Raw genomic sequence first — 20,940 nt, forward strand, 5'->3', positions numbered from 1 at the left:
TATGCACACATAGGCTAATCAGGACTGGACCTACAATTTAAAGTAGGATCTAAACCACGATGTGCCCCCACCGGGAGGATTTGAAACTGAGATCGTTGGTGAATAGATCATGTGTCCAGCAGTGAAAAATATTAATACTACTAGAATTAACTTGTCATGGCTTATGTATAGTTAGATGGTAATTTTCTTATACAAAAAGTAACATTTAGTGCAGGCTAAATGCTTTGTTTTGGAAGGAAATGCATTTTACAGTAGTATGTCCTCCTCAATAATTAAGAAATAACGAAGAGTATGTATAGATTGCACACATTTTGCAAGGGTATTCAGTGAATACTATTCACTATTTTTTTGCATTAGAAGTTTGAAGTTTAAGTCGACTTTATGCTCATATAGGCACATCGGGAGTTTTTCTTCTAGAAGAAATGGATGATTACTGTGTGGGTTATGATTAAGAAACAACACAATTTGCAGATAATTATAATACAGTAACATTAAAATTTAGTAGAGATTTGTCTCAAGAACTTCTGAAATATCTCTACCAACACTGGTTTCGCATATATGTAATATTTGATAGATGACGAGATTTTGTACTAGATCTTTCCTCCTATGAATTGTTTGTGCTAAGACGTATTAACGTTACTTTGAAAGCAAGTTAAGTTACAAGCACCGCAATGAAAATTTGATAACCTAATGCAAATATTATGTAATAGATGTGGGTATAATGTATTATTAAAGGGTCACATTGCCGACGAAAATTAACTTTAGTTTTCACGTGATAACATAGTCAGTGGATTCTCCAAGACATCCTCCTCCATTGCCAACTCGTATCCTGTATAATTGCAACATATACAAAACATTCGTGAAAGAAATAATAACATAATAGTGATTCGGATACCACTTTAAGCTGTGCAGTCGGACTTTGCAGTTCAGTACGAACTACGTTGCGATCTTATGACTGTTCGCAAACTATGAAACCTAGGGATGTAAGCGCATCTCCCTGCACTAAAGGAAACTGAAACAAGGCCATCATAAATTTCCATACTGGTGGTACTTTCCTTATTGGACTGTATTATGCTGAGGCAAGGATTAAATACTTTATTTGCATGAAACATCTCAATCATGACAAAATCTGCAGTTTACAAGGTATAATAACCACTAATATACCATACATAAGAAAATACTGCTAAGTCAAAAGGTTGAATTACTGTAGCAACTCTAATCCAGTAAGCTTGGAATCAACTATCAGCCTGGCGAAAAGTCCCAAAACAGATGTCGCCACTGATGAAGTGTGAGCTAGGCAGTTGTCTACCATCAGATGTTCATCTCGCTTCCGTCTCACAAGATTGCGCTCTTTTGATTCCGACCTGGAAAGAACGAACGTGAAATATTATTACAATCGGAAAGCTGAGAACGTAATATCCACAGATATCTAGTACCGGATTGGAAAATATGGGTTTACAGTTTGTTGGACGCAGGGGTGCCCACAGGGGGGGATTATGGCGCAGGCTGCGCCATCGAGATTTTTGGGGGGAATTTTTCCCCTTCAAAGAATATAAAATTCAACATTTATATACTTTTCCAAAACCGATGTAAAAATTTTACACCTTAAATGCAACCATATCTAATCCATTAGATGAAGAAAAGAAAGTATTTAAGGGAATTAATGAAGGGAGGAGAGAAATATCCATCTCTTACATATTATACCTTAATTAACACACCTGGGTTCTGGGGGGACTCTGAATTAAATGTTGGAGGGGGGGCAGTAGCTAACTCTAGGTCTTACATTATGGCGGGTATTTTAGTTACAAGGGGATTGAGCGTTAAATTGAGGGAGGTATCCAATTCTTGTGTATTTCTATTGTCTTAGATTGTTACGGAAATTCAAAATTAATTTTTTGGAGGAAGCAATATCCACTCTTCAATATCAACAGCTAATTGGCATGGAAATGTTGGTGGTAGGATTGAGTATTAAATTTAAAGGGGGAGATAGGAAGCTCTTGATAAAGTGTTACTAGTAAATCTTAGATTGTCAAGGAATTTCTGTACTGCAGAGAGAGTTCGAACATTACATTTTAGAGACTGTATTTAGCGATATGGTATCCACACGTTTTCGACCCCGAACGTGCCAAAAGAGAAGCTGGAAAAGACTAAATATCTCGGGATCTTAAGAAACTATTGAGACCCATTAAATTAATATTCTTGAAGGCCTGCAATTAAATGGATGTAAAATAAATTTCTTGCTCGCTTCGCTGGCAATAATTTGTTGCGACGCCAAGGGTCCCGGGTTCGAATCCCGCTCGGGCTTGGTTGTTTGTGAATGTACATTCATCATTTCATCACTCATCCCCATCTTCGCAAATTAGCCAAGAGGCACAAAACACTTCGCTCGCAATAATGTGTTGCGACAACAATGGATCCGGGTTCGAATCCCGCTCGGACTTGGTTATTTGTGAATGTCCATTCATCAATTTCATCATTTCATCACTCATCCCCATCTTCGCAAATTAGCCAAGAGGCACAAAACGCGAAGTAAAATAAACTAAATCAATCAATCAATAATGTATTGCGAGATTGCGTGTTTGGCGCTTTACTCAGGTGAATCTGAAGTTTTATGCTATAGGTACATTACAAGACATAAGCGATATTCTCGATATTCATTAATAACATCACTTCTTAAAATATAATGCTTAGTGTTGGTATACTGCTTAATTTAAAGCAGGTACATCATTTGGAACAAAAATATATCGATTCCACATTTTTAACTGCTCGTCACACGGAAATTTTACTTTAACAAGTTAAATTTACACTGAAGATAAAATCCACGTAATTATTGTTATGGTTTACTAAAACAATTATATTTACCTCAAGAATACGGAGGAACCGTATTATATTAACACCCTAAGCTTTACTTTGTGCGGATTACGATATGGTTTGAGGGCGCGAATAATGTAATGCGGGGGAATCATTAAATGATTTGGGGGGACGTGCATAATCGCATAATCTTATCAAAAGTTGATACAAAGACATTGGTTGAATCCACAGGTTACTTAGTTACTATAAGGCAAGAAAACTTGATAGAAACAGAATTTTGTGATAGCTTGCCATATTGGAGGCCCACAGGATTCCTACTCATTTTATCAAATCAAATTAACCCGAGTTTTACTCGTACACATTTTCCAGGCATTTTGAAATTCTTTCCATATATTTGTGGTTCCAGATGTAAGAGACGCCATATCTTAAAATATTTATTTTCAGATTAAAAACACCAGGTATATCAAGTATGTACTTACAAAAACGCAAGAACATCATATTTCCTTACTTTTATGAAATTCTCTGATTTTTCGTGACTTGTTTTATCTTTACTCTAGGGCTGAATTTTTTTACTCTTACCGACTTCCCAGGATTCTCAAATTGGACGAAACCCTGAGCGTATATACAATTTCAGTTATAACTTGTACCACGTCAACCTCCGTGATGGAGTGGTTACCGTAGACGCTAGAGGTCCCTGGTTCGAATCCCGGCTTAGATATAGGTGTTCATCATATCATCACTTATCCTCACCGTCGCGATCAGCCAAAAGTGGCAGAAAAGCCACGCATAATGACCTAATTCAATCAATCAACTTTTACATTTGAAATATCTGTTTCTTTCTTTTGTTTTGTTTTAACTTTGCGACTCTTTCCAAAGCGCTTTCTCACAGGTGGAAACGCTTTGAATGACTGAAATGACAGACTTCGCGCAAATACAGAACCAGTTAAGCAATAAGAGGTAACTATGTGCTATATAAATTTCAGCTTAATGGCCAACGTAGAAAGTTCGTTTTCTGTAAGATATTAGCTCTTATAATAAGCGAAACGGCAAACTTTATCGCAAGTGTTAAATATGAAATGTTTTGGTTTTTATACATAACATGTACTTACAGTGAGATACATAAGTATTACCAACCAAGCTGTCCATCACCAGGTTTCTTCTGTTTGTTTTATGCAACGAGATATTCATGTATTGAACAAAATATTAAGCAAGCTGCTGAAATCCTCTGCACCAGTACACACAATAATTTCGTCCTTACACGTCCCACGTAGGATCCAAGATAAAATTTAATGAAAATAATCGTGGACAATTTGTCCAGTAATACTTGTGCATCTATGTCGTAAGTACAATTAAACTATTTTAACAATAACTTTAAAACACAACAAAAATAGAAGAATGTAATTCTTAGTGTGTAAAACCCGCTCCCAAAATAACATTTTGTGCATTATTAAGAACTGATTACAGTGAGATCCTCATCTGCCCATTATTGAAGTACAGCGCCAAAATATACAGTACTGAAATGAAAAGATGAACAAAAGTATAAGACATGTTACAATATAGTGACTGGTCTATATGCAACCCAAATAACAATCGTGCCTTTTGGGTTGCATAACTGTCAGGAAACCTAAGGTTAGGTTAGGTTAGGGCATGTGGAGTGGACGATTGTCATTTGGGTTTGCATATAGACCAGTCACCTTTTTCAAACTCGGTCCACCTTCACGGCCGCTTCCGTATGAGCGGAAATAATGCTCAACTATGAATACTTTTTCCTCCGTCGAGAGACCCATTTCCAACAACAACTGCACAACACAACTTCCTTTTCACTACTGCGAAAACGTGCAGCTGGAGCTATGCCCCGTCGACAAACGCAACCACGTGTTCGAGATGCGCAAGTATCAGTACTGTATATTTTGGCGCATACCGTACGTTCAGACAAACGGACAAGGAATTATATCATTTATAAAACTATAAGCTCGTAGCAACTCATCAGGTCTCAGTAAAGACATGACTTCTCAACCTGTCATAATGGAGTGAAAAAAGGAATTTCAGAAGTTACCCCTGTTTCGACTGCTGCTGTAGCTCGTTTCCATAGCACCCAGAAGGTCGTTGCCATCTGAGAACCAGCTCCAACCAGGATGCCCTCGCAAAGTCCATGAATCCAGCTAAACCACAAACCAGAACTGAAACGGTACAAAGCAGAAGTCTTCAGCTAAATGTTTGAATAGTTGTTTTTAGTCTGCTTTATGCACAGAATGGCTACTCGGGACTGGACCTACAGTTTAATGTGGGATCCGAACCACTGTGCCTCCACCGGGTATCGAACCCGGGACCCCTTAATTTCAAGGCGAGGATGTTACCACTACACCATTGGGGAGACCCTTCAGTTAAATATTGCTATTTATCAAAACTGACACAAGATTAAACCTATATATAGGGATGACCGTAATTAGCTGACGATTTTAAAATAGCAGAAATAAAATGAACACATTTCACTAGAGCCTATTATGTTACAAATTCTACAAGTGGTTGCCTTGGAATGCTACGCAGTGTTGGAGTCTTATCGGATGAAGAGTTGAGAGTATTGGGAAGGATGTCTTAAAGCGTCTGATTATAAACTTCAGAAAAATGCTCCATGATAAACACTTGAAAGACATTATTTCTGGTTAGTATCAGTTTGTGTGTGTGTGTGTTTGTGTTGTTTGAATTAATCTGCAAGAAGTGTAAAAATTTATTCCAATAAATAATATACTCTAGTGAAACGTGTTCATATTATTTCTGCTATTTTAAAATCGTCAGCTAATTATGCTCATCCCTGTAATAGTGGATTGTCAATACATTTAAATGCAGTAGTTCTTACACCTAATGAAGTTAATACTTTGAAGCCATGCACAGTTCATGGAGAGCATTTGGTGCATTCTTGCTCACCCACCGAAGCCTCCATCCATATCATCACTATCTCGCTGCTAAAGGTTCTCAGCTGGAAATCCAGCCAGGGCATAAATGTTTCTTTGTGTTTGTTTCTTCATCTGTTTATCTAATTAGCTTTTATCCTCATCGTCGAGATTGTGAAATAGATTAGCCCATCCTTCTCTCCACCAAAATATACACATTTTATTAAAATTTATTTTAGAGGAAGGAGCATACACATGGGTGGAATGAACAGGGAGATAAAAAAATAAGCAGATGGAAACAGAAGAGGTGGAGTGCAAGAGATAGAGAGAGGAGCTGGAGGGAAATGAGACGGAAACAGGAAGCAATTGGTGTGTGTGTGTGTGTGAAGAAAGAACAAAACAGAGGAAGAAAGAGAAAAGGACAAGAAAGAAGAAGCACAGAAAAAGAGAGAAGAAGAGCATAAAAGAAAAACGAGAGAAAAATAGAGCAAGAAAAATAGAATGATAGAACAAGAAAGAAAGAAATAAAGAGCAACAGTGGAAGAGATATAGAATGAAAGAAGTAAGGAAAGAGATAGGAACATATGAAGAAAGAGGGAATGAAGGAAAAAGAATGAAAATAGAGATACCTACAGAAGAAGAAAGAGAGAATCAAAGAAAAACAAAGGAAAGATATAGGACAAAGATGGAATGAAAGAAAAACAAAGAAAATAGAGATACCTACAGAGGAAGAAAAAGAGAGAATCAAAGAAAAAGAAAGAAATTAGAGATAGCTACAGAGGAAGGAAGAAAGAAAGAACGTGGTTGACACACAACTCTCTACTGCCATCTGCCTTTTGGCGGGAAGCTGGTAGAATTATACTTTTTGTCCTGTACTGCCGTATAGTAAATATTTTCCACCACAAGGCGTCAGACAGTACCTTGCATAAAGGTTTATTTGTTACTCGCGAAATCTGTTTAAATAACGTAATAGGTTACGTTTCAAATGTTTCCCAGTGAAACAAATTGCTGAACAGGAATCTCGCTTCGTATTAACGTGTATTACCTTGCTCCATGAACACATCCTCATCGTAAAACGAAGTGAAGTTTCTCTTGGTTATATCCACAGCTTCTTCGTATATCCTGGAGCATATTCTGATCTTTAAATCGTCCAAGGACAAAAGGTTTATGGAATTGGACATTTTCTCCAACACCCGGCTGCAGCCAATCTGCATGCGTAAGAAAAATACAAATGACATTAATTTATATATACACACACACTGCAATACTTATTGTTAAGCCCGCATCACACGGAACTGGATTTCCAGTAGGTATACCCTAGTTGGCGCTGAACTGGCTACCAATTTGCTAGTTTTCGCCTCACACGATACTTATCAGCGTACTTGTCAATAGACTTTTGTTCCCATACGAGGGAAGTTGTAATGGCGGCCGCGTGAGATGTAAACAATGTATCACTTCACATTTTTAAAAGCCGATAACTATTCAACCGAGAGGAATAACGTTTCGTATAAAACGTTATTAGGTACAAAACAATGGCGCTGCTTAAATACATACTTTACAACGTTTACTGTACACGTATGGAAGAATATTTTAGTTGTTTCAAATGTAAACACCGTGCACTCAGCATAGATGGTGTAACTCAACGCGCCTTTCATGCTGTATACGTTATACATTGCTGGAGTAACACTCGGAAACCACAGACAAAAGCGCTCCTTAGCACACTCACAGATTATCTTCACATGGCGAAACTTTGCTCTGATTGGCTGTTTCACAGTATCTAGTCGAGGAAAGCTAGTAACAATTAGAACATGTCCTATTACTCCAAACCAGTCAAGCAGTCAGCCAGGCGGCCATGATTGCTACCTAGAAAGTTAGTTCAGCGCCAACTCGGGCATTCCTACTAGAAATCCAGTTCCGTGTGATAGGGGCTTTTGTATAATTTTTACTTACACAGTGAGTCAGGCAGGGGAATTTGAGGATCATGTGTGTGATGCCTCATGTGACCTGTATCTTTCTTAAAAATGAATAAAATATAGAATAATTTTCTGTTGGTTACAATGACTCTACATTAGCATGAAACGTTAATTGTCTAGCGCTTGTTGATAAACTTAATCTTAACACTTCTCTCGTCTACAGATGAACCAATTTATTTTTCCTAATAGTAGAGATCGAACCTACGAGAGATCTGTTATTTCCCTACAAATCTGGTACACTGACCAACTACTGCACGGCACCAGATTTCGTTAGGGTAGATTGCAATAAATTTCATTAAATTATCCCATGAGTTGCTATTTCAGCATTTTCTTTTAATTTGTAAAGTAAATTTGTAAATTATGTGGACACTCTGTATTATAGCACAAAAGAGAAACTCAATTGACAAGGTACGATGGTACAAAAATAAAACTCTGTGGACCCTATGTCCCATGGTGTAAAAACTGTAGACGCTGTACTATGGTACAAAAAAGAAATTCTGGTACACTATTATGGCACATAAAAAAGAAACGGGGACACAGCACTATGGTACAAAAAAATTGGAACACTCTGTATTATGGTACCAAAAGAAAGAAACTTTGGGGACACTCAATACTATTGTACAAAATAAGAAACTGGGCCTCCCTGATGGCTTAGTGGTAACGTCATCGCTTTGTAATCAAGGTTCGATAACCGGTGAAGGCATCATTGTGGTTCGGATCCTACTTTAAATTTTAGTTCAGTCCGGATTAGCCTATCTGTGCATGGAGTGTACACAAAACAAAAACTTAAAAATAAAATAAAACTAGATAAGAGACGCTTTGTGAACAATCTATGCTATAATACACAATTCTGATCACCAACGTACACGTATTGTGCATGCGTACCTGTTCCCCTACCAGCAGATAGATCAACTGGTGTGTTAAGTAGTACCTGCTGGTGCCGCAAGATGTCATTTTCCTCCAACACTCTTCGTTCACTGCACACTGGTTGTTCAGCGCGTTGAGACATTCCACAAAGTCGGACTGTTCGTATGTCGAGTTCTCGCAGTGGATAGCTTCACTCAGTTGGTTTGGGTACGGAACATTGTCGATCAACCACACATCTGGGTCAAGAGCAAACCCCAGAACTGGAAGAAAAACGAGTAAACTTTTACGGAATACATGTTTTGGTTTGTTCCCGGTTTTCCATGATTTGAAGGGAATATTACGTACTTTAAATCCTCCAAAATACTTATTTAGAAAACTTTGCTTGTAGATAAAAATTGGCAGTTGCAGAATGGTCTCCTTTTCCACGTACTTTTCGGTAGAGAAATCTTTGATAATGGAATTAATGGACACGAATGATTTTTCAATATTTTGTTACTTACCGGCTGGCCAGAATTAAAGTTACCCAAGTCAGAGCCCTCTGTAGTCTGTTTGAGGCATCGTAGAACTCTGAAATTTGGTGAATCCACTATGCAGTCCATTGGGAAGAGGATGGTGATAAAAAAAGAATTAAATTTTCCGCCACCAGGTTGAAATTTGACGCTGTACTTCCATTACGGGTTGTAATAATGACGTAAACTGCTTCAATTGGTTATGGATTTGCCTTTACCTTGCAATCTTGCAATAAACGAGAGATTATTTTCTCGCAACTTCCAGCCACTAACAAATGTCTTTCTAATTAATAACTCAGCTAAATCACTTATGTTTTTCAATATTCATTATTACAGCGCCACATTTCAGCCTGGTGGCGGAAAATTGAACTATTTTTTTCATCGCCATCCTCTTCCCCATGGTCTGCATAGTGGATTCACCAAATTTCAGAGTTCTACGATGCCTCAAACAGGCTACAGAAGGCTCTGAGTTGGGTAACTTTAATTCTGGCCACCCGGTTGTTAATAATAATGTTATACGCTATAATTTCAATTTCATTTTCTTTGAGGGGGATAAAAACATCCCTGGCAGGGATAAAAATAATTATCTTTTGCCGGAGATAATTGTTTTGTGCGTGGGGAGAGGGATCCTCAGCATCCCCCTCACGTTAATTCGTACACTGATATCCACTCTCGCTGTGTTTAAATACTCACGGTCCATTTCTGCCTTCGGTATAAGGAGCCCTTCCCGAACAACCAGGTCTGCCAACCATGACAAGCTGGTTTTCAACGATTCTATCCTCGCCACGACGTCCTGGGGTAGCGTAGAAGAGTCTCGAAGTTTTAGATGGCGGAGCAGAACGGCCAGCTGCCCTGGAGAAAAATATTTGCATTACAGACAAATGATAAAGAGGAAAAATCAATTTATGCAGAACACGTTTCTTCAAGCACCACCCGTAATTGCATAATGTATTTAAGCTTATCAAAAGAAACTGGAAAAGAATTATTTGAATTTTTCTAACTGAACAGATCTTGAAAATGAAATGCATCTAAGCACGAAATGTAACAGCAGCTGGAAAAAGCTGTTTCTGTTAGTCACTGTGCGAATTTGTAGAATAATATGCTCTAGTGAAACGTGTTCATTTTATTTCTACTATTTTAAAATCTTAGCTAATTATGCTCATCCCTATATATATGCTCAATCTTATGTTAGTTTTGAGAAATAGCAATATTTAACAGAAGGGTCACCCCGATGGTGTAGTGGTAAATTCCTCGCCTTGAAATCAAGGGGTCCCGGGTTCGATACCCCGTGGAGGCACAGTAGTTCGGATTCTACATTAAACTGTAGGACCAGTCCCGTTTAGCCATTCTGTGCATAAAGCGGACTAAAAACAACTATTCAAACATTTAGCTGAAGACTTCTGCTCTGTTCCGTTTCAGTTCTGGTTTGTGGCTTAGCTGGATTCATGGACTTTGCGAGGGCATCCTGGTTGGAGCTGGTTCTCAGATGGCAACGACCTTCTGGGTGCTATGGAAACGAGCTACAGCAGCAGTCGAAACAGGGGTAACTTCTGAAATTCCTTTTTTCACACCATTATGTCAGGTTGAGAAGTCATGTCCTTACTCAGACCTGATGAGTTGCTACGAGCTTATGGTTTTGTAAAAGACATAATTCCTTGTCCGTTTGTCTGAACGTACTTCAATAATGGGCAGATGAGGATCTCACTGTAATCAGTTCTTAATAATGCACAAAATGTTATTTTGGGAGTAGATTTTACGCACGAAGAATTACATTCTTGTATTTTTGTTTTGTTTTATAGTTATTGTTAATTTAATTATTGCTTTTTATTAAAAATGATAATTACATTTTCATACTTTTATTGTGTTATGTTTTTATAATGGTGTAAATCTATTAATTGTCTCTCGAAAGGAAATATTTCCTTATCAGAGTTGAAGCTAGAGATTTCAGCGCCCAGGACGAAAATGATTTTCGAATCCCCTGCACCGAATTTGCATCCCCCTACCTAGATGTAGCTGGCATACTTAGACATTGTAGAAATGTTATGTACTTACTCTATTTCGTTGAATCCGATGATAGGAAAACCTAGCATTGAAGAAATGTGGCTAATAAAAGGGCAGTCGGTTGTGCATCCCACACCGTCTTCAATAAAGCAGTGTGTGTTAATGTTCACATCTGCAAAATCGATTGCAAATTAAAGATAACTAGGTGGAGGGACAAGAAATTAGAAACTTTAAGAAGACATTAGTTTCCTATTAAATTAATTACCATGTAAGTACTATGTTTTATTGCCGACGAAAGGAGGTGAGAAATGGAGGAAAAATGACAGGTCGGTCTAAAATACTTTAATTTTACTTACGACATAGATGCACAAGTATTACTCGACAAATTGTCCACGATTATTTCTATGTTCCATGGGCCTAGGGTGACAATGACAATCACCTTCGCAGCTACGGCTCCATTTCTTACTAGTCCAATTTGATATAATTTTAAAATCTTATCTATGACTGTAGAAGTACGTTTTTACCGCATGCTGTTGCCAGCTCTAAAGAGAGAGAGAGAGATAAGAGATGTATGCAACATCCACGCACATGCAGACATCATTCTTTGTTATTCCTTCTTTTCTTTGTATGTGTTTATGATGTTATTCTTAGTAAAGTATGTTTGAAGTCCAAACTAATTGCTTATCTTTGTTGTTATAACACAAACTCTTACCCTCGGAAAGTTTTTAATGAGGGAAACATTTTAATAGAACAAGCTCGTTGGTTGTTTGTGCTGTCGTCATCGTTACTAATTACTCAATACAAAAATAAACTTTTATAGTTGCTTTTCATGATGCCGCGGACCGCCGGTCTCTGTGTCGAATTGTTTCCTCATAGTTTTAATTTGGAAACAGGGAGGTTTCATGTGTATCTGGGGGTGATTCCTTATTGGTTAATAACAATATTTCTGTTTGTCTTGTGTAGTATCGGTGATGTGTATGTATGTGTCTTGTGTTGTAGTTGTGCTGTCTAGTATGTTTGTGTAGTAGTTGTGCTGTCTAATATGTTTGTTTTGTCTTGCGTAGTAGTTGTGCTGTCTAATTTGATTGTGTTTGTCTTGTGTAGTAGTTGTGGTGTGTAGTTTGTTTATGTTCATATTGTGTAGTAGTTGTGGTGTGTTTGTGTTTATATTGTGTTATAGTTGTGATGTGTTTGTGTGTGTCTTGAGTAGTAGTTGTGCTGTCTAATGTGTTTGTGTTCGTCTTGTGTAGTAATTGTGCTGTCTAATGTGTTTGTGTTTGTCTTGTGTAGTAGTTCCTCCATTCATATTGGGGGTTAGGCGTAGAGCACCTGGAATGTTCTGAGCCTTTACCGGCCTGGGGCATTTCAGTGTACAGTTAATGAGATAGTTAAGTATAAATTAGATGTAATAGCTGTCCAGGAAGTTAGGTGGCCAGGAGAATGGAATTGTAAAACTAAAAATTGGGAGCACATACGTAATGCAATAGAATCAGCAGCTAAAGAAAGTATAGGATACCATAAACCGAGAAAATGTAAGCCATGATTTGATCATGAATGTCATAATCTAATAGAAATAAGAAATCAGGCTAGACTTAGGTGGTTAAATAACTCTGATGATACAAATCTAAACAATTATAATAGAATAAAGCGAGAAGTTAACCGCACGTTTAGAAGTAAAAAAAGAGATTACTTGAAAAGCAAAATTAACGAAATTGAAACAAACAGCAAAAATAAAAATATCATAGATTTATATAAAGGTGTAAATGAGTTTAGAAAGGGGTGGCAACCTAAAGTAAACTTGATAAAAGATAAAGACGGTGATTTTCTAGCTGACCCAAGCGATATTCTAAATAGATGGAAGAACTACTTTAATGACCTTTTAAATGTTCATGTAGGAGATAAATCAGAAGTAAATGAAGTACACACAGCAGAACCTTTAGTTCCAGAACCTAACTTGACTGAAGTTAAAGATGCTATTAAAAGGCTAAAGAATAACAAAGCACCTGGCATTGATTTAATACCAGCTGAGTTAATTAAATATGGTGGAAATTCATTAATATGTCAAATTCATAAATTAATTTGTTTAATATGGAATAAAGAAGAAATCCCTCAACAGTGGAAAGAATCCATAATTGTTCCTGTGTTTAAAAAAGGTAATAAAATGAACTGCAATAATTACCGTGGAATTTCTCTACTCTCAACAACATACAAAATATTGTCTAACATTCTTTTAACAAGACTAACCCCATATGCTAATGAAATTATAGGTGATTATTAATGTGTATTTAAACATAACAGATCAACTACAGATCAAATTTTTCACATCAGACAGACACTGGAAAAAAAGTGGGAATATAATCAAAATGTCCATCAGCTATTCATTGATTTCAAAAAAGCATATGATTCGGTCAAAAGAGATAAATTATATAATATATTAGTTGAGTTTGGAATACCTAAGAAGCTTGTTAGTATGATAAAAATATGCAGCAGTGAAACAGAAAGTAAAATTCGTGTGGGTATTAATATGTCTGACAAATTTACAATTCATGATGGGTTAAAACAAGGAGATGCATTATCTCCATTTCTCTTTAATTTTACCTTAGAATATGCTGTTAGGAAGGTAAAAGAAACTAAAGAAGGACTAAAATTAAATGGTGTGACTCAGTTGTTAGCATATGCAAATGATGTAGACTTACTGGGGGATGATGTGAATACAATTAAGAATAATGCTAAAATATTTTTCAAAACTGCTAAAGAGATAGGTTTGGAAGTTAACAAAGAGAAAACTAAATATATGCTTACAGGCCGAAACCAAGTGTTAGGTAATAATCAAAATCTAATTATTGATAACAACTCGTTTGAACCAGTTTCCAAATTCAAGTACTTAGGAGTAATATTAACAAATGAAAATTATATTAAAGAGGAAATAAAAAGTAGGCTTAATTCAGGAAATGCATGTTACCTCTCTCTTCATAAACTTTTATCTTCTCGTTTAATATCTAAGAAACTAAAAGTTAAAATATACAAAACAGTAATTTTGCCTGTAGTATTATATGGATGTGAAACTTGGTCCCTTACATTGAAAGAAGAACATAAATTGAGAGTATTTGAAAATAAGATCCTTAGGAAAATCTTTGGACCTAAAAGAGTTGAGGAGACAGGTGAGTGGAGAAGGCTACATAATTTAGAACAACATAATTTGTATTCATGTCCAGATATTATTAGAATAATTAAATCAAGAAGACTTAGGTGGGCAGGCCATGTGGCACGAATGGGAGAGGAAAGAGGAGTTTACAGGATTCTTGTTGGGAAACCTGATGGTAAGAGACCTGTAGGAAGGCCAAGACGAAGATGGAGGGACAACGTTGAGATGACCTAAAGGAAATCGGTAGAGATGGAAAAGAGTATATAGAACTTGCTCAAGATAGGGAAAGATTGAAGGCCTGTGTTGCTGCAGCCATGAACCTTCGGGTTTAAGAAGGCTATGGAGTTTGTTAGTTTGCTCGTTGGTGGGAAGGTGGGAGATCCCCCTTCGGCAATGGGAATTCGTACCCAACGCTATGGAATTATCCTTATAATGAAGAACATGTCTGAATGTGAATTAACCACAAAAAGTGGACATTTTCTCATCAAGACCGCAGTTCGAAAAAGTCAATACATGGATTAAATATGGTGAACTGTCCCAACCAAATTGGAACATTTAGTAGCTTCGAATAAATGGTTATAAAACTAAAATTACTAAATACAGTACGAGGGGCGATCAGGTTGCTCCGACCCTAGCATAGAAGGAATGACGTTATGATTGATTTTTTATTTTGTTATTGTTTAGTGATCCTTTATATGCTTTCATTCTGAATTGCAAGTCTGAGTAGCGTACAGTTTTCTGTTTACAGGGGTTTAACTGAGTGAAGTTGTGTCAATGTGCCAGAATGGAGAAAACTGAGGTGAGAGCGGTGATCAAATATTTTGTGAAGAAGAAGTGGACGGTATCCAAAATTCATGAGGACTTGGTGGATACACTAGGGGACACTGCTCCTTCATGCAGTATGGTGAAGAGATGGTGTCGTGAGTTTAATTGTGGGAGAGAGTCGTGTGAAGATGAACATGCAGGTGGAGCACCAAAAACTGTCATGACGACCGAAAACATTAACAAAGTCCACGATATCGTGCTGAAGGATCGTGGAGTCACTATCCGTCTTGTTGCTGAGATGTGTGGCCTGTCATATGGCACTGTTTAAAACATAATTACCCAGGAATTGCAAATGAAAAAAATTGCTTCAAGATGGGTCCCTCGAAACCTCACCCCAGATTAGAAGCGCACCCGAGTGCTCATCAGTCAAGAACTTCTTGACAAGTTTCGTGCTGACAGACGATTTCATTGCCCAATTTGTAACTATGGATGAAACATGGGTCCATCACTTCGACCCAGAAACAAAATCACAAAGCATGGAGTGGAAACACCCACATTCTTCACCAACGAAGAAGTTCAAGGTTCAAACGTCAGCCAAGAAGGTGATGGCCACAATTTTCTGGGTCTGCAAGGGTGTCCTTCTTGTGGACTATCTACAAAGAGGTCAAACCATCACTGGCACATACTACAGTGACCTAATCAAGAAATTACGTGATTCCATCAAGAAAAAGAGGCGTGGAATGTTGACCCGTGGTGTTATCCTTTACCAGGACAATGCACCTATCCATACCTCACGCATTGGGAGGGCTGCTATCGCAGATGCATCGTTCGAATTGTTGCCCCACTCACCCTATTCCCCAGATTTGGCCCCCAGTGATATATATTTGTTCAAACATTTGAAGAATGGCATTCGTGGGCAAAAAATTTCTGATGATTCTGAGGTGATAAGGGCTGTGGACTCATGGTTGGAGGACCAGTCGAAAGATTTTTTTTTTTTGCAAGGTATCCAGGCGTTGGAGCACCGATGGGAAAAGTGTATTGGAGTTGCAGAGGAGTATGTTGAAAATAAAAAAAAATTGAAACCCTATTGCCACTCTTTCTATGTTAGGGTCAGAGCAACCTGATCGCCCCTCGTAGACTGCAGACTTCTGGAGTCTGCCTCTCTCCAGAGACAACCCATTCATTTATACAAGAAGAACAATCTAAATTTTTGCAAAATCTTAAAAATTATCCTTGTTATTTTTGTACGTTTGCGTCAAAATATATCATGGCTCGATGGGGGGGGGGGGGGGGCATGGCCCCTTCCCCCAACCCCTTGGGTACGGGCCTGCCCGGTGGAGCACTGTGAGAATTGAGCTTGTTGTTTTGGGGAGGATGCCCATTCAGAGGCGTATTTAAGTTAGGTTTTTGAGTACGTAAATTGGCATATGTTACCAGTCACTAGACTGAACTATTGCCTTGCGGTTGTAAGAACCTTAGAGCGTTGGTTCTAACCTTTGCCATTAAAAAATATGATAACATTTACACGTAATTTAGAAACAGTATGTTTACATTTTACGAAAACCCAAACTCATACACAAAAGGAGCCTTCGAACTATTAACACCGAAAACTTGACCAAATTTATTTTGCCAATTTCAGACTTAACCTACCAACAAGTTTCTTGTGAACACTTTAATAGGTACATGCAGTGGCGGCGATTTCGTTCCAAAACCGGGGGGTAAGGTGCCAAAACAAGGGGGGCAAAGACAGTATTTTTCCTTTTGTAGATAAGCTTTAGCATAGTGCGGAGGCAAAAGTGGCGAAATTTGGGGGGGGGGCAACTGCCGCCACTGCGTACATGTAAAATGTCAGCACTACGCTATGAAAACTTAAGTGGAAAACAGTCTGCTGTTGTCTCGGCTTGGTGAGGTTGGACAGTTTCAGAATAGCGTTTTTCTATAATCCACAAGGCTGCCTACTTTTCGGCAGGGAAATAGCCTATTTGATGACTGGACTGGACCATTAATGGTTGATTGATTTGGTGTTTTAAGTCCATTTTATGCACAGTAAGGCTAATCGAGACTGGACCTACAGTTTAAAGTGGGTTCGGAACCACTATGTGCCTCCACCGGCAATCGAACCCGGGACCCCTTGATTACAAGGCGATGACGCCACCACTGCGCCATCGGGGAGGCCTGGACCATTAATGGACACGAATTATTTTTCAGTTCCGTTTGTTATTGTTCAATTCCATTTCCTTTGATGGGGATAAAAACATCCCTGGCAGGAATAAAAATAATATTATTTTGCCGGACACAATTTTTTTGGGGGGGGCGGCAATCCCCCCGTTATTTCACACACTACGGTGGTGGCACATCGGTGGGGTGGGGGCGGTAGGATCGAACCTGGGGCTTAACTTTGAGGAGGGGAGGGGGCAGAGTTTAGAAGTTTTTCTTCCCATAAATATAGCATCCAGAATAGTTTGCTAAGCAACTCTTACATTTGCGAAATCACAAATTTTATTTATTATTGTTATTATTTATTACTAGGGACATTGAATTTTCGCGATGCGCGAAATCGCGAAATGTGAAAAGAAGATGCAATTTTGAACATTCTGCACGTAACTACACCCCCAATGATGAAATATGCATGAGTTTTATTCGCGAAGTAATGCGAAATGTGTGCTTTTCCACGAAATGAACGCTTTTTCGCAAAATAACCGTGAAATATCATCAAATTAAGTAAAAAACACGCAAAAACCGGCAATCGAGGTTGTGCGCGCAAACTGTCGATTTGTAACGAAACGTTTGCCTAAAGTTTCCTACCACTTGCAGCTGAAGAACGTTTTATGTTCGATCACATCAGGAAGACGTTGTAAATTGGGATTTCCCATGCACATAATCTCAGTTCGAAAACTTCGCTCCCTGTCAAGGTGCATTCCTTTCTTCCCTTGAATATGCAATTTAGAAATGAAGTGATTTTGTGTTGATGTTTTCTTTTTGGTTGGACAGCTAAGTACTTGTGTATGTGTACAGTATATAAAAATGAAGTAGTTTATCAATTTATGGCTCTCTTGTATTTTGTTTCCTCTCATAATGAAAAAGTGTGTGCCATTTTTTTTTCCACCGCTGGTATATACCGCTGATCTAACATTTTATTTACCGCTCTCCTCAGTTTTTATTTACCATAAATTTGTCTCCCTATTTATTACCACAGATCTGAGGAGGTTAACAAAAGTATCCACAATTGAAGCTTTCCACCGAATAACGCTGTATGACACATTTCAGTGAATGCGAGAACAACGGATAAACCCTGTTGTATGTTACTGGACTACAACAGAAATCCTTATGCAAACACAGTAGCAATCTTTGGACAACATCCGATCTTATGACTGGCCAGCTTGTAGCCTGTGGCCGCAGCATGATTTGACTGGTAACTCAGCACATTCCCAAAAGTGCCATACAGCGTAGAACGCTTCAATTGTAAATTAACGAACCTGAAAATAGTGGTTCAGTAGATCCAGTCCCGATTAGCCCATCCGCACATCAAATGCCTTAAAACAGGGAAAATAACTTACCTTCCGTTATTTGCACTCCAAGAACGCTATCGAATATCATATCCCGCCAGTTTCGAACGGAAAACGTCACCACCTTCTCCAGAGCTGAGAGCACGGAATCCAGCCTTTCTACGCTGGATGAACACAGCTGTAGAAGTAGGATCGAACACGCAGCCAGAGCAGCCAAGCATCTCATGTCAGCACACTTTTCCGTGTAAAACTGGAAGCTCGCTTCTTCTTCAGGGGTTGAGAGAAAAACTGACAAATGTCTTTGGCTTTGGGACTTGATAGGATGATTGACGTGTAGGATGTGCCAAGAAGGTGTTCTCGCTAAAAGAAAGCACGTGATTGGTTTGTTCTTTTGTGTCGTCACGTTCCCCCACTTCTCAAGTTTCTTTCGACATAATGTATTAGATCAGACTTAGCAATTCGAGTCCACGTGCGTATTTGTACAGTCAACGGCAAAGATAATGGTAGACAAATATCCACCACTATTTTCATTACTTCTTTATTCTACATCCTGTATTGTTTTAAGGAAGAAACTATGTTGGTTCAAAGCAGGCATTGTTCTCTGCTTATTGACGTCATTATTTCAATTCATTGTCATCACATTGCGTAATATAGACCGAATGAAAATGGTGGTGGACAACTCGTCTACTGTTTCTTTTGCCGTTGGGGTACAATACTCTGTGTGGCCTTCCCCGTAGCGTGGTAGCGTCGTCAACCTTGTAATCAAGGGATCCCGAGTTCGATACCCTGTGGTTCTGGAGCCACTTTAAACTGTAGATGCAGTCCCGATTAGCCTTTCTCTGCATAAAGTGCACTTAAAAACAAATTCAATCAATCATACTCTGTGCATTGTCAGCTTTTCGACTGCACACGTGATGCTGATCACATCACCCCCACTCACGACCGGATCAAGAAAGTGTGGGGCGTTACCCCCACACCCCCTATACGCCTTCATGGCGTGGTGCTATGCACAGGGGAACACTTTTAATACACCTCCAGATCTGCTACCTTTCTTGGTTCAAAAAGTAACTGAATTACATTTATAGTCAAGGACGTATGTAAAGGGGAGGTCCAGGGCAGGCCCGTACCCAGGGGAGGGGTCATGGGGGCCTTGGCGCGCCATCGAGCCATGATTTTTTTTTAATGTGAAGCTATAAAATGCAACATCGACGATTTTTCAAACTTATAAACATATCAATTTTTTTGTCCTTCAATAAATGAATGTGTTTGTTGTGTAGAAGAGAGGCAGTCTCCAAAAGTCTGCAGTCTGCGGTATTGGGTACTTTTAGTTTTATAGTCATTGATGCAAGGCTACCAGCAGTGGCGGCGATTGGAGTTGCATGGGGACAGTTGCCCCACCCCCACTATTTTCACTTTTGCACCTGCTCAATGGTATTGTGGTTCGGATCCTGCTTTAAACTGTAGGTCCAGTCGCAATTAGTCTATCTGTGCATAAAAGTAGGCTTAAAACAAAAACTCAAACTTGTGCACTAAGAGAAAGTAAATTGTCCTTGCCCTTCAGTTTTGGCATCGCCGCTACTGGCTACCAGGTGAAAATTGTGTTGGTTAACTATAGCCCGCTACGATCCTTCGTAGTGGGCTATGGGTTTCAGATTTAGAATTATTTGGTGCTGATCACATCACCCCCACTCACGACCGAATCAAGAAAGTGTGTGGCGTTACCCCCTATACGCCTTCATGGCGTGGTGCTAAGCACAGGGGAACACTTTACTTTTTTTATTGTAATAATAATTGAAGAGTAAAATTGGTAAACGCTGTAAGTGCCATAATAATTCAAACACCGATTTCCACGTTAAACTGTGAAATGTGCCATGCTTTATAATGTGGTAAACGTGAAATGTGGCTGGTAGCCCTATAAGTAGTTCAAAGGGCGTGTAAATAGGTCACTAGTGTGCACGTTCTTACGGGCTGATGTACGGAAAGATGCGATTTCCCAACACTTTCGCTTTTGGCACTTACAACGTTTACCACTTTTAGACCTCATTTAATTGCAACAAAATAAATATATGATTGATTGATTTAGTTTATTTTACTTCGCGTTTTGTGCCTCTTGGTGCGAAGATGGGGATGAGTGATGAAATGATGAATGTACATTCATAAACAACCAAGCCCGAGCGGGATTCGAACCCGGGACCCTTGGCGTCGCAGCTCGATGTGCTAACCACTTTTTTTTTTTTTTTTTTTTTAAAGGAATACTCCTATACGGAAGTATTCCCCATCATTCACACGACTTTCACTCATATCAATTGGACTATTTTCTCGATTTTTCTCATGACAGACGAACACAAATACCCATGCCTTAACCGGCAGTCGAACCCGGAACCTCTGGCGTTGTAGCGCGCTCTGCTAACCACTCCACCACGGAGGTCGACACCACTCGGCCACAGGGTCCGGCAATAAATATACTATGAA

At 38.7% G+C, this 20,940-nt stretch overlaps 1 protein-coding gene across 1 annotated transcript; it reads right to left on the reverse strand.

The window, feature by feature from the left end:
- Positions 1-1,189: 1,189 nt before the first annotated feature.
- Positions 1,190-18,694, reverse strand: LOC145978188 (UPF0764 protein C16orf89 homolog). The gene is made up of 6 exons (XM_083110628.1): positions 18,520-18,694; positions 9,745-9,903; positions 8,561-8,802; positions 6,748-6,910; positions 4,868-4,991; positions 1,190-1,364 (listed from the first exon to the last, which is right to left on the reverse strand). The coding sequence occupies exons 1-6, from the start codon at positions 18,692-18,694 to the stop codon at positions 1,202-1,204; spliced, it is 1,026 nt and encodes a 341-aa protein (XP_082966754.1). The 3' UTR covers positions 1,190-1,201.
- Positions 18,695-20,940: the final 2,246 nt, after the last annotated feature.

The sequence above is a fragment of the Lepisma saccharinum genome, chromosome 24 (genome assembly GCF_977018435.1).
Source record: "Lepisma saccharinum chromosome 24, izLepSacc3.1, whole genome shotgun sequence".
Lineage (NCBI taxonomy): Eukaryota > Metazoa > Arthropoda > Insecta > Zygentoma > Lepismatidae > Lepisma > Lepisma saccharinum.